The following is a 12,364-nucleotide window of genomic DNA, read 5'->3' as shown; positions in this document are numbered from 1 at the left end:
CCTTTTCTTGACTCACATGAACACTGTGGGCATCAGAAGTAAGGAGAGACTTCTTCTGATACCCTGAGAGAGAAGGAGGAAATGAAGATCCTTTGGAGTAGACTGGTGGGGGCCAGAAATTGCTTTGGGGACATCAGGGTCACAAGCATGAATTTCCGACTTTAGACATGGCTATCCCTCAAAAAGAGTGTACAACTCGTCTAAAGAACTGTTTGTATAGATAGTTTAAGAAAGAATATGGGAAAATATCACAGTATAAATATAATTCTGTAATGGAGATGCTCGTTTCGTGTGTTTGTGATGGTCACCAAGTGGGTCTGATCTCTTGCAGGAGCCCAGGAGAGCATCTCTTGGGAGGTCCAGCGCTATGACGGCTGGTACAACAACCTGCTGCACCACAGCCGCGGCGCGGTGGGTGAGTGCCGGGGACGGGGATGGTGGGACGGGGCGAGCTGGCACACTGGCGTCTGGCTCGCTTTCTGACTGAGAGAGAAAGCCCTTCTGACCTGAGCACAGAGGTGACCAGGCGAGGCCACCTCCCATGGCCCTGAGAGGCGGCTGTTTGCGCCCAAATGATGTCCCTGGTTGCACAGGTAGGAGGACCCAGCTCTTCCCAGCAGGTGTTTCAGTGACTGTCAGGGATCCCAGAGCTGGGAAAAAGGTGTTTTTAGCCAAAAGTCAGCATGTAGTTCCAGCAGCATTCAACACAGGGCCAGAGACAGAGGAGTTCCAGGCACACTGGACCTACTGCTTTTGTGCTCCACACAAGGCAGACATTGCACTGTTGGGCTGATATGCAACATGTACTGGCGTGCACTGGGACAGGCACGTGGGATTTCCCTGTGCCACTGGTGAGCTGCTTTCTCGTGCCTACAACCAGCCCATGGGACCACCTCCAGGAGATGTCCCCAAGCCACACACACCAGGGCAGAGCAGGCAGGATCTTATCGAAAATACTATGAATCCTTCTGTTTCCTGCAGCACAGATTGGTTGCCTTCATGGTGACACAAGGTGCAGTGGAAATTAGACAGCTTCTTCTGAGTCTGGTTGGCTCTCCAACTTGATGTGTGTGTCATCAGCCCTGTGGTGTAACCAAAGGGACATCCAGGGACATCTCAGGGACATCCAGCAGATTACAGCAAAGCTTTGGTTACAGCAAAGGCTGTCAGGGACATCCCTGGCAGATGAATCTCCCTCTTTCAGAGAAGACAGATCAAGCCTTAACACTTGGAAACAAACCTATGGAATCTAAGCCTGAAACTAAGCCTGTAATGTAGGATTTGCTCCAGCAAATGGAGCCCACCACAGTGAAGAGCCTTTCAAAATGAACTTGCTCATCAGTGAGAAATGACCTCCCACCTCCTGGATGCTCAGTTCCAGGACAGGTGGTGGGTACAATGTCAGGGTGTTTCTCTCTCATCTTCTCCCTTGTCTCTCTGCCTTTCTGGCTGTTCCCTTTCCTAGACAAGGTTCTTAGGGCCATGGGTTAGTGCTAGAGTTAGGTTATGGTTGGACTCGATGATCTTAAGGCTCTCTTCCAACCGAAACAATTCCATGATTCCTGTTTCCTATGGTGTTGTCAATCACTGTGTTTATGCAGGATTACATAGTAAACATGGGCAGCTTAACATCACTCCAGTTAACTACTGGACCAAGCCACCCCAGAGCCCCAGGAGGCAATGAGGATGCACATGGACCAGAGAAGGACAACTGAAAGGGAACATGCCCATGGAGGATCCCTCCTAGTGTTAAGAGCACTGATCCCAGTCTTGCAAGAATTTTTGGGTGTTGGTACCAAAACTTGTGTGGTTTCGGCCACTGTAATTCACAGAATCCCAGAATGTGAGGGGTTGGAAGGGACCTGGAAAGCTCATCCAGTGCAATCCCCCCATGGAGCAGGAACACCCAGATGAGGTTACACAGGAAGGTGTCCAGGCGGGTTGGAATGTCTGCACAGAAGGAGACTCCACAACCCCCCTGGGCAGCCTGGGCCAGGCTCTGCCACCCTCACCCCAAACAAGTTTCTTCTCAGATTTCAGTGGAACCTCCTGTGTTCCAGTTTGCACCCATTGCCCCTTGTCCTGTCACTGGTTGTCACCAGAAGAGCCTGGCTCCATCCTCCTGACACTCCCCCTTTCCATATTGATCCCCAGGAATGAGTCCCCCCTCAGCCTCCTCTTGTCCAGCTCCAGAGCCCCAGCTCCCTCAGCCTTTCCTCACACGGGAGATGCTCCACTCCCTTCAGCATCTTGGTGGCTGCGCTGGACTCTCTGCAGCAGTTCCCTGTCCTGCTGGAACTGAGGGGCCACAGCTGGACACAATATTCCAGGTGTGGTCTCCCCAGGGCAGAGTAGAGGGGAAGGAGAACCTCTCTCAACCTAGTAATTGTCTATGCCAACCTCTCGGTCCCTTCTGGGACTTTCGCACATGCCGGTGTACCCCGCTATCACTGTGTCTCCCATCTGTTGGGTGCCACCAGACCCACACTGTGTTGCTTGGGTGCCACAGGTTCCCGGCTGCTGCGTCTGCTGCCAGCCAACTACGCGGACGGTGTCTACCAGGCACTGCAGGAGCCCCACGTGCCCAACGCTCGCCAGCTCAGCAATGCGGTGGCACGGGGACCCTCCGGGCTGCCCTCCCTCAGGAACACAACCGTGCTGGCCGTCTTCTTCGGTAAGAGCTGGGACCTGGCAATGGGTAGAAGAATGTTGGTTTGGCTGGAAAAATGTTGGTTTCTTGCACCTGAAGGCAACGTATCTCAGTGCTCCTCACCCATTGCTTAGAACAGACCCACACCCAAAAGACAAAGCCTTGGGTATGGCCATGCCAAGGTACTGTCCAGCCAAGAGAGTTTGCGTGAATTTTCATTGACCTTCGGCAGTTGCCCTAAATACTGATATTTGTCATTTGAGAACTTCCTCATTTGTTTTAGCGGTAGAGTTACCTTGTTGCAAAACATCTGAGAGATGCGATAAGAGCCATGCGGTGAGTGATTGCTGGGCAGAATTCCTGCAAGTTGGAGCAGTTTTTGCTGTTCCTCAGGAGCTCATTGGGGTCTTGGGTCTCCAAACCCAGTTGTGTCTGTCTCTGGGAAATACTCCCAGCTCATTCAGAAAACCGTCTGAACTTGTCAAGGTGGAGACAATTATCTCCTCGTACAGCTTAAGGTTCATATACATCCCCTGACACCCAAGCCTGGAGAACAGGAGCTGAGGAGAGACCTTCTGATCTCTGAACTGCCTGAAAGGAGCTTGGAGCCAGGGGGGTCGGGCTCTGCTCCCCAGGAACAAGCGCCAGGAGCAGAGGAAACGGCCTCAAGTTGCGCCAGGGGAGGTTGAGGTTGGATGTGGGGAACAATTTCTTCCCCAAAGGGCTGTGGGGCATTGGAACAGGCTGCCCAGGGCAGTGAACCCTGGAGGGCTGGACAGATGGACATGAGGTTCTCAGGACATGGGGCAGTGCCAGGGGTGGGGTAACAGTTGGACTCGATCTTAAGGGCCTCTTCCAACCATAGATTCTAAGATGTGCCACAGGCAGGGCAGACACTAGTGCAGTTCCATTTAGCTTCTCCCTGGAGGCACTTTTTCCCATTACACTGAAGTTCTAATAGGCCAAGAGCAACAGCAGCCACGAAGCTCAACATCAGCAGCAACCCTTGGCCTGAAGGCCACGGGCAAGGAAGAGCTCAGGGAAATAGTGGCTACATGCAGAGCCTTGATCCTGGCAAAGTGGTGGCCAGCAGAAGGTCCAGCTGCCGGTGGTCTCTGTACATCTGTTGGCTAAGTTTCTCTGTGCGGGTCCCTGAATGACCCTACCCTACTTGTGAGGTCTAGCCAGGGGCTCCTAGAGTCCTGCTTGAGTTGACTGGAGCTCAACACCTCTGGGCTCCAGCCCAAAGAGACTTTTTCAAAGTCGTGTAGCAAACCAGCAGTGAAGGCAGGGGAGGAAATCACGTACGGCTCAACTGGCCACCACCACATCCCGTTCTGGGTGCTGGTGACTCTCCTCCCAGCTGCTGACCACCCTTGGCTCTCTGGCAGGTTTCCACGTGCTCTCGGACATCCTGGGGACAGAGAAACCCGGCTGTCCTGCTGAGTTCCTGAACATCCACATCCCGCGCGGAGACCTTGTGTTTGACCCCACGGGCACTGGAGATGTGGTCCTGCCCTTCCAGCGCATCCACTGGGCGACGGGGACAGGGCAGAGCCCCAACAGCCCCCGGGAACAGGTAGGACATCATGTTTCTTTTGCTCTTTGGCTCAATTCCTCTTCACCTAACACCGGGGTCTGTAGTAGCCAAGATAGTGTTTGCAAATAAAAAAATAAAGGAAAGCACCACCATTTCCTTAAAAATATGTCTTTCAAGTGTTTGAACCAATTTCAAATGAACCCAAAGTACAGTCTCCAAGATTCTGGTTCACGCAGAGCAACATTTGGGGTTGCTCAAGTTCGGTGCATTTCTTGGCCGCAGAAAATGTAATTACTCTAGATCTGTGTCATGTATTTTAATGCAAGGTTGAGTATCTTGCATAGTCTATGAGGAGCAGAAGAGGATACGGTAAAGCAGGAGCAATTCACGGTTATGCTTGGCTGCCAAATTTTTTATCACTTCAATTAAAATGAGCAAAGGTAGGGCTGTCTGTGGTGAAACAAGGGATAACTGGAGCATTTTGGAAAGTGTAATGAACTTCCATCACTAATTTATATGTGTGTGCCACTCTAGAAGGTCAGGAATTATGACATGGTTTTTTTAATCATCAACTCTTATCTTTAACAACATATCACAAAACTGAGCCGGTACTGTCATAAAGTTGTAAACTTGTAAAGCTTCTCTTAATTTCAGTCATTTTGGGAAAAAAGTCCAGATTTTCCCCAGATTTTCCTCTCTATTTTTCTGTGCTAAGGCTGGATGTGTTCCCAAGCACATGTGCTTTTCCTTTGCTGACAGAAAGCTTCCCAATCAAAATCACTGAAGCAAAATTCCCTCCTGAACCTTTCACATGACAAACCACGATGAGACCAGATTAGCAAGTCATGGTTTTAGCAGTATTTCAGACCTTGGAAAAACGGAAACTCCAGCATGTTTTCAGACTAAAAAGGTGGTTTTCCTGAACACATTTAGCAGGGGAGATACTCAACATGCTGCCAGGACAGGGCTCACCAGTTGTTTCCAGTTTCCCCAGAGATGGATGTAGTCCCCTTCCAGCTTGGTCTTGCCTATGTAGGGATCCATGAGACAAAATGTACTTTTGAAGAAGCTGTACCTGGTCTTTTCTTGTACCTGGAACTCATTCCTGCAGTTGGAATCATAAAATCATTTTGGAAGAGGCCCTTAAGACCATCGAGTCCAACCATAAGTATAGTTTGCATCTATATATTTGAATACACCTCTTGTTAAAGCGGGATGGGATGCCTGCCTTGCAAGACAAAAAGGGCCGGTTTGGGGCTTTTCAGATGTTTTGCACCTTCCTGTAAGACCCCTTTTCCTGCCCTAGACCAACGAGGTGACGGGCTGGCTGGACGGCAGCTCCATCTACGGCCCCTCGCACTCCTGGAGCGATGCCCTGAGGAGCTTCTCGGGGGGACAACTGGCCGCAGGGCCCGACAGACGTGTCCCCAGGGAGACGGATGGGAGGGTCCCCATGTGGAAGGCGCTGGACCCCTCCACAGGACAGGGCGGTCCCCAGGGGATCTACGGTAACGGTGGCATCTTCAACGGCTTTTCATGTGATCGCGAGCAGGGGGAGCAGGAGGAGCTGAGCCCAGAGAGGACCCCAGGAAGGGGTGGGGGATGCGATGACACAGGGGTCATGAGTCCCGTGGGAGAGCAGGTGGTTTCCCAGCCCCAGGAGTAGGAAGATGTGTGCCCCAGCAAAGGCTTCCCAGCACAGACACGCTGTGAACTTCAGGCAGCGGGTCATTTCCCAGCCAACACATAGAGACCGGCAGGTGCTGCTCTCTCTGATCTCAGGCAATATCTCCTGTGGGGAAATGGGCTGCTGCTGATAAAAACCTGCTCAGTTTGCTTGGAATCCTCACCTTTTGTCCCTGCTGGGGTTCTGCTTCTCACTCACTTGGGCTGCTCATCTTCCCAGGGAGGAAGGAAGGGTGAGGGGATGCTGGGCTGCTGGGCTTGGGATGCTCCTCCAGTGGTGACAACCCCCCTGTTGTTCCCGGTGGCTCTTGCAGACCTGGGCAGCGCCTGGGGGAACGAGAACCTCTTCCTGCAGGCCGAGAGCATCGTCTGGTTTCGCTACCACAACTGTCTTGCCGCAGCACTGGCCAGCAACCACTCCACGTGGTCGGATGAGGATGTCTTCCAGCACGCTCGCAAGCGGGTCATCGCTACCTTCCAGGTGAGGGCTGGGACACTCTGGCTCTGCCAAGGCCCCCAGTAACCTCCCATCTCTGTCCCTGACCTGATTTCCATGTCCTAGAGCATCGTGCTGTACGAGTGGCTGCCGACATTGCTGGGGAAAACTGTCCCAGAGTACAATGGTGAGGGGCACAGCGGAGCTGCGGGGGGCAGGGTGGGGGGAGCAGGGGAGATGAAGGGCGGGGTGGGATGGGGGGCTCAGCCCCTTTCACCCCAGCCTGACCGCTGGACCGCGGCCGCTGCCTCGCAGGGTACCAGCAGCACCTGGACCCCAGCATCTCACCGGAGTTCGTGGCAGCTGCAGGACAGTTCCTGGCCACCATGGTGCCACCGGGCGTTTACATGAGGTAGGATGGGCTTGGTGGGGCTGTGGGAGGGTGGTGCCTGTGCCCAGGATGAGGATACCCGAGCTGGGGATGGTCCTTGTCCATTCCCGGTCAGCAGCTGTGGGTCCAGCCCCTCTCTGCTGTTCCAGAAACCCCCAGTGCCAGTTCCAGCAAGTGCCCGGCCCCGGTGGCTCGTTCCCAGCGGTTCGGCTCTGCAACAGCTACTGGAGCAGAAAGGTACAGGGAAGGGAGCGCGGGGTCCTGAGGACATGGCAGGCTGGCTGGGGGGGCTTCATTCCTTAATGTATGTTCTGGAGGAGCTCACAGGGGTCTGAGAGGGAAATGAGGTGCAGAGCATGACAGCCAACCAAGGGGTGTGAAATCATCCCCAGATACCACCTCCAGCTGCACCAGGGTCACACCTCACGGTTGACCTGATGTGGAGAAAATGAACCTGGAAAAAGCCCCTGGTGTCCCTGCACCCAGGGTCTGCACCCTCATGGGCACCAGTTCAGGGGTGTGGGGCTGCCCCATGTCCTCAGTCCTGTGAGCAATCACCTGCTGTTCCCATCTCCCCTCAGAGCACCGGGCAGACAGACGATATGGACGTGGACAACCTCCTGCTGGGGATGAGCTCGCAGATTGCAGAGCGGGAGGACAACATTGTGGTGGAAGATCTCCAAGGTCTGCACTCCCCTGCACTCTGGCTGGCATGTCAGTGTGGGACTGTCTCTTGTGGGGCTGTGCAGAGGCCAAGGTGGGGAGGCAGGTCCCAACCCACCACCATCAGCACCCAACCACACCCTCAGACGATAGTATCATAGAATAATTTTGGTTGGAAGAGATCCTCTAGGGTCATTGAGTCCAACCATAACCTAGCTCTGGCACTAACCCATGTCCCTAAGAAACCTCATCTAAATGCCTTTTAAACCCCTCCAGGGATGGTGACTCCAGTACTGCCCTGGGCAGCCTGTTCCAATGCCCAACAGCCCTTTCTATGAAGAATTTTTTCCTAATATCCAATCTAAACCTCCCCTGGTGCAACTTGAGGCCATTTCCTCTTGTCCAATCACTTGTTACCTGGGAGAAGAGACCAACAACCCTCCATGCTACAGCCTCCTTTCAGGCAGTTGTAGACAGTGATAAGGTCTTCCCTCAGCTCCTGTTCTCCAGGTTGAAGCCCCCCAGGTCCCTCAGCTGCTCCTCGTAAGACCAACTTGAGCCTTGTTAATGGAGGTGCACAGAAGGTGCAGGGCATGTTAAGTGTGTTACTGGGACTACCTTGACAAGGCCATGGAGATGCCCTCCATGTTCAGCATGGCCCATGGCAGAGGGACTAGGCTGGTCCAGCAGCTGTGGTTGCTCCTCCAGCTCTGCCTTGCCATCACAACAGCTTCAACCCACCTGCAGATTACTGGTACGGGCCCCTGAAGTACTCCCGCACCGACCACGTGGCCAGCTGGCTCCAGCGCGGGCGAGACCTGGGCCTGCCCACCTACAACCAAGCCCGGGAGCTATTCGGGTTGGAGCCTCTCCAGAACTGGTCGGCCCTTGCCCCACACCTGGATCAACAGGTAACAGGGAACTGGTCTGGCCACAGAAAGCATGTGGCTCAAAGGACGTTGGGGCCGTCCAGGTGCTCACTGGCTTCTCCAGCGAAGTAGGAAGAGGGACATAAGTGCACACCCTGCCCTAGCACATTTTCATGCCTGCGGGGCTGTTGCATTGGGGTAATTGTAATTAAATGGTGTGAATAACTATATCTTGCCCCATAGAATCATAAAAATCATAGAACCATTTCGCTGACTCCAGCCATAACCTAACGCAACTCGAGCAGTAACCCATGTCACTGAGAACCTCATCTAAATGCCTTTTAAACGCCTCCAGGATGGTGACTCCACCACTGCCCTGGGCAGCCTGTTCCAATGCCCCACAGCCCTTTCTGTGAAGAATGTTTTCCTAATATCCGTTCTAAACCTCCCTTGGCACAACTGGAGGCATTTCCTCTGTGCCTGCACTGCTGTGATCTGCGTGCTCTGGGAGTGATGCTGAGTTGCTCAAGTCCAAGCCACGACCTCAGGGCCGTGTGGGGCTGAGCATCCTCACAGCACATGGACGAGTGATGATGCCTGGAAAGGCATGTTCCTCACTCCTCCAGCCAGCACTTGCAGGCGCTGGCAGAATTCCCTCTCCTCACGTGTGCGGTGTGGGTTTCTGCCAGGTCCTGGAGACGGTGGCTTTGCTGTACGCCAACGACACGGCCAGGCTGGAGCTGCTCCCCGGGGGCATGCTGGAGGCTGACAGCTCCCTCTTCAGTGCCATCATCCTGGACCAGTTTGTGCGCCTGCGTGACAGCGACAGATTTTGGTTCGAAAACACCAAGAATGGGTAAATACCTCTTCCCTGTCTGGCCCACAGAGCAGCTGCCCACTGCTTTGCCAGCCCCAGTAAGACATAACGACCAGGGATGGAGGAAAAACCATCCTCCATCTTCCTCAGTTCCTAAACCAGTGTGGGGAGCGAATCCCTCCTGCCACCAGTGACACCCAAGGCCACCGCTTGGCCCCACATCTTTTCCACAGGCTATTCACGGTGGAAGAAGCCAAGAAGATCCGTAACATCACCTTCCATGAAGTCCTGACCGCTGTCACCTCCGCAAGCCCCGAATTGCTCCAGGCCCAGGTGTTCACGTGGAGCGAGGGTGAGTCCTTTGTGCAGCAGCAGGGAGTCGGGGAGGGAAGCAAACCCATCTCGGTGACACAGCTGGTGACTCAGTGACACAGGGGAAGCATCAGACGGGCAGTTTCTCCAGCCTGACACCTGTGGTGGCCCTAAGCCAGCAAAACGTCTGCAAAATGCAAGGGTTGCTTGTCAGCAAGGCAAACAGCGCTGGTGTGGAAGGTGGGCTGAAGTCCAGGCGTGTGCATTGCATGAGTCTTGGAAAGATCTCCAGGCACAAAAATGCAGCTGATGCCCTGGAAGGTCATGCTGGGGTTGGAACTCATCCTCTGCCCACCCCACGCTGTGTCACGCTCCGCACTGATGTGTCCTCCAGCTCCTTTGGTATAAACACACAGCTCTGCAGGTTAAACTGATGAGTGACCCAAGAAGTGATAAAGTTTGCAGATGAATTAAGCTTTGCACGTTAACTGTGTAACGTTGCCTGCTTTTGCCTTTAATGGCAACAACCCCTGAGTGTTTTGGTTCCCTTGGCGTATGCTCCATGTGGTTGCACCAGGAGAACTCCCTGGATGTGCAGCACATGGATGAGCAGAGGCTCAGAGCCCAAATGTACCATGGCCTAAGGTGCTTCTTGCTCAACCCATCCCATCAGGAGAGATGATGGTGCCAAGTTCCAAGGGTGCTTGAGTCCAGTTCTGTGCTTGGTTTGCTGTGGCAGGCAAAGTTTCAACCCAAAAACTAGGGTTGTCTCTTAACATCTGGAGTTTATCTCCAGCCTCCCAGTTCTGCAGAGCTCCCTGGGTCACCTGACAATGAAACCCACCAACATCTGAATGCCGAGGTTCCTGGGGATGATGAGAGGGGTAGAAGGTCCCTGACACTCACAGCCTGTCTCCCCTGTGCAGGGGACGCGTGTCCCCAGCCCCAGCAGCTGACGGCTCAGCACCTGGCCAACTGCACGCCCATGACCGTGCTGGACTACTTCGAAGGCAGCGGCGCAGGCTTCGGGATCATCATCGTTGTCCTCTGCTGTCTGCCTTTAGGTTTGCTGCTCCCTTTCTTTACCCATCTCCTTTTCCACCACAGAGAGGGACTCAGTGCCAGTGGATTGAGCACCTCCCAGCAGGAGCTGCTGAGTCTTGGCCACTCTTGAGGTCCTTGAGGTGGCAGGATCCTCAGGCAGCAGTGGGAGCAGGGCTTTCATGTGGCAGCCCTGTGTTAAATAAAGCCATAGAGTCATGGGGAAGAAATAACACCTTTGGCTGCCCCGTCATACAGGTGATGCTGCCAAAGCCGGAGGAGCTTTGTGATACCACATGCTTTCTGGGCTATGAAGATGATGAGGGGTCTGCAGCGTCCTTCTTGTGAGGAAAGGCTGGGGGAGCTGGGGCTGTTCAGCTGGAGAATGATGAGGGGAGACCTTATCAATGTGATAAGTATCTCCAGGGTGGGTGTCAGAGAATGGACCAGACTCTGTTCAGTGGTGCCCAACGCCAGGGTGAGGGGCAACGGGCACAGACTGAAACACAGGAGGCTCCATCTGAACATGAGGAGGAACTTCTTTGCTGGGAGGTGCCAGAGCCTGGCCCAGGCTGCCCAGAGCAGGTGTGGAGTCTCCTGCTCTGAGACATTCAAACCCGCCTGGGCCCACCTGTGTGATCTGCTCTGTGACCCTGCGTTAGTCTGGGGGATCTAGAGAGGTCCCTTCTGACCTCAACCAGTCTGTGATTCTTCTCCCACGTGTCCCCAGTGACTCTGTTTGTTGCCTGGATCGTGGCCGTTCTCCGCAAGCGAGACTTCAAGAAGCTGCAGAAGAAGCAGGGCTCCAGTGTGCGATGGGAGGTGACCGGCGAGGCGATACAGGGTGAGGTGGCTCTGCTGGTCCCACCATGGTGGCTGGTTACGCTGCTGGAGTCAGGGGACACAGGCAGGGCTGCTCATGGAGCTTGTGCCCAGACAGGAGAAACTGTTTCCCCATGGGGATAGGCAAGCAGTGGAGCAGGTAGCCCAGAGAGGTTGAGGGGTTGTGTGGTCTCCATCTTATCCGAGACCTGACTGGATAAAGCCTTGAGCAGACTGGCCTGATGCCATAGCTGGTCCTACTTTAGGCAGGAGGCTAGGCAAGTCCCTTCCAACCTGAGTCATCTTATGACCCTTTAATTATAACCCTCTCCAGATCACACCTTATCTGAAGGAATCCTATGTGGAGCAATTGCACCAGTAGCTCCAGGATGGGGAATGGCAGAAGATGTGCCAGGGGAGGGTCAGTGGGACATGAGGAAAAGGTTCTTCACCCAGAGGTGCTGGACACTGAACAGGCTCCCCAGGGAGGTGTCACGGCCCCAACCTGACAGTGTTCAAGAAGAGACCGGACAGACAGATGGTGTGAATTTAGGAGTTGTCATATGCAGGGACAGGAGTTGGACTTGGTGATCCTTGTGGGTCCCTTCCAGCTCAGGACATTGTATGATTCTATTATCTCCTTGTCCTGGACAATGGAAAAATCTGACCTCCCTGCTCCATGGTCTGTACTCCTCCCCTGACCATGCGCTTGTATTCTCTGGGTGGGAGATCATCCTTTTTCCCTTAACATGTGTCTGCTCATGCAATCACTCCCAAGCTGAACATCGGTAAAGGAAGTGCTGGGATGAGTAAGAGGCCAAGTGCACCTTCCAGCTGAGCCGTGTCCTCTCTCCCACCAGCTATGGAGTGGCACGGTCCCAAGACAGACAGCTCTCCCGTTTACATTCAGCTCCAAGCTGACAAAGTCCTCAAAGTGCTGGATAGGAGAGGGTGTGCGCTGAGGAACATCAGCCTGAAAGCCCATCAAAGCGTGGAGGTGATCCTCTCTAGCAACAGAGGGAACAAAGCTCTGCTCCTGAAGAGCCCCAAGGAGTATGACCTCGTGAGTACTGTGATGCCTGGGGTACGATACCTTCCCCTGGACCCTCCACCATCCTCTGCCACTGGTCACATACA

At 54.0% G+C, this 12,364-nt stretch overlaps 2 protein-coding genes across 2 annotated transcripts in view; one reads left to right on the top strand and one right to left on the bottom strand.

Moving 5' to 3' along the window:
- Positions 1 to 12,364, bottom strand: part of SORD (sorbitol dehydrogenase) — a 42,564-nt gene that overhangs the window by 1,187 nt on the left and 29,013 nt on the right. The window lies entirely within an intron of this gene.
- The window catches only part of DUOX2 (dual oxidase 2), a 29,604-nt gene that overhangs the window by 8,388 nt on the left and 8,852 nt on the right, over positions 1 to 12,364 (top strand). Inside the window, exons 3-17 of the mRNA XM_065076336.1 lie at positions 332 to 415; positions 2,510 to 2,674; positions 4,042 to 4,229; positions 5,497 to 5,698; positions 6,191 to 6,357; positions 6,439 to 6,499; positions 6,628 to 6,724; positions 6,853 to 6,940; positions 7,285 to 7,387; positions 8,114 to 8,277; positions 8,925 to 9,091; positions 9,286 to 9,404; positions 10,291 to 10,428; positions 11,136 to 11,249; positions 12,088 to 12,290. Of these exons, the coding sequence (XP_064932408.1) occupies positions 332 to 415; positions 2,510 to 2,674; positions 4,042 to 4,229; positions 5,497 to 5,698; positions 6,191 to 6,357; positions 6,439 to 6,499; positions 6,628 to 6,724; positions 6,853 to 6,940; positions 7,285 to 7,387; positions 8,114 to 8,277; positions 8,925 to 9,091; positions 9,286 to 9,404; positions 10,291 to 10,428; positions 11,136 to 11,249; positions 12,088 to 12,290 (2,060 nt within the window). The remainder of the gene's footprint in view (positions 1 to 331; positions 416 to 2,509; positions 2,675 to 4,041; positions 4,230 to 5,496; positions 5,699 to 6,190; positions 6,358 to 6,438; positions 6,500 to 6,627; positions 6,725 to 6,852; positions 6,941 to 7,284; positions 7,388 to 8,113; positions 8,278 to 8,924; positions 9,092 to 9,285; positions 9,405 to 10,290; positions 10,429 to 11,135; positions 11,250 to 12,087; positions 12,291 to 12,364) is intronic.

This window comes from Columba livia, chromosome 11, assembly GCF_036013475.1.
Source record: "Columba livia isolate bColLiv1 breed racing homer chromosome 11, bColLiv1.pat.W.v2, whole genome shotgun sequence".
NCBI classification, from domain to species: domain Eukaryota; kingdom Metazoa; phylum Chordata; class Aves; order Columbiformes; family Columbidae; genus Columba; species Columba livia.
This window is presented reverse-complemented; position numbering and strand designations above follow the sequence as displayed.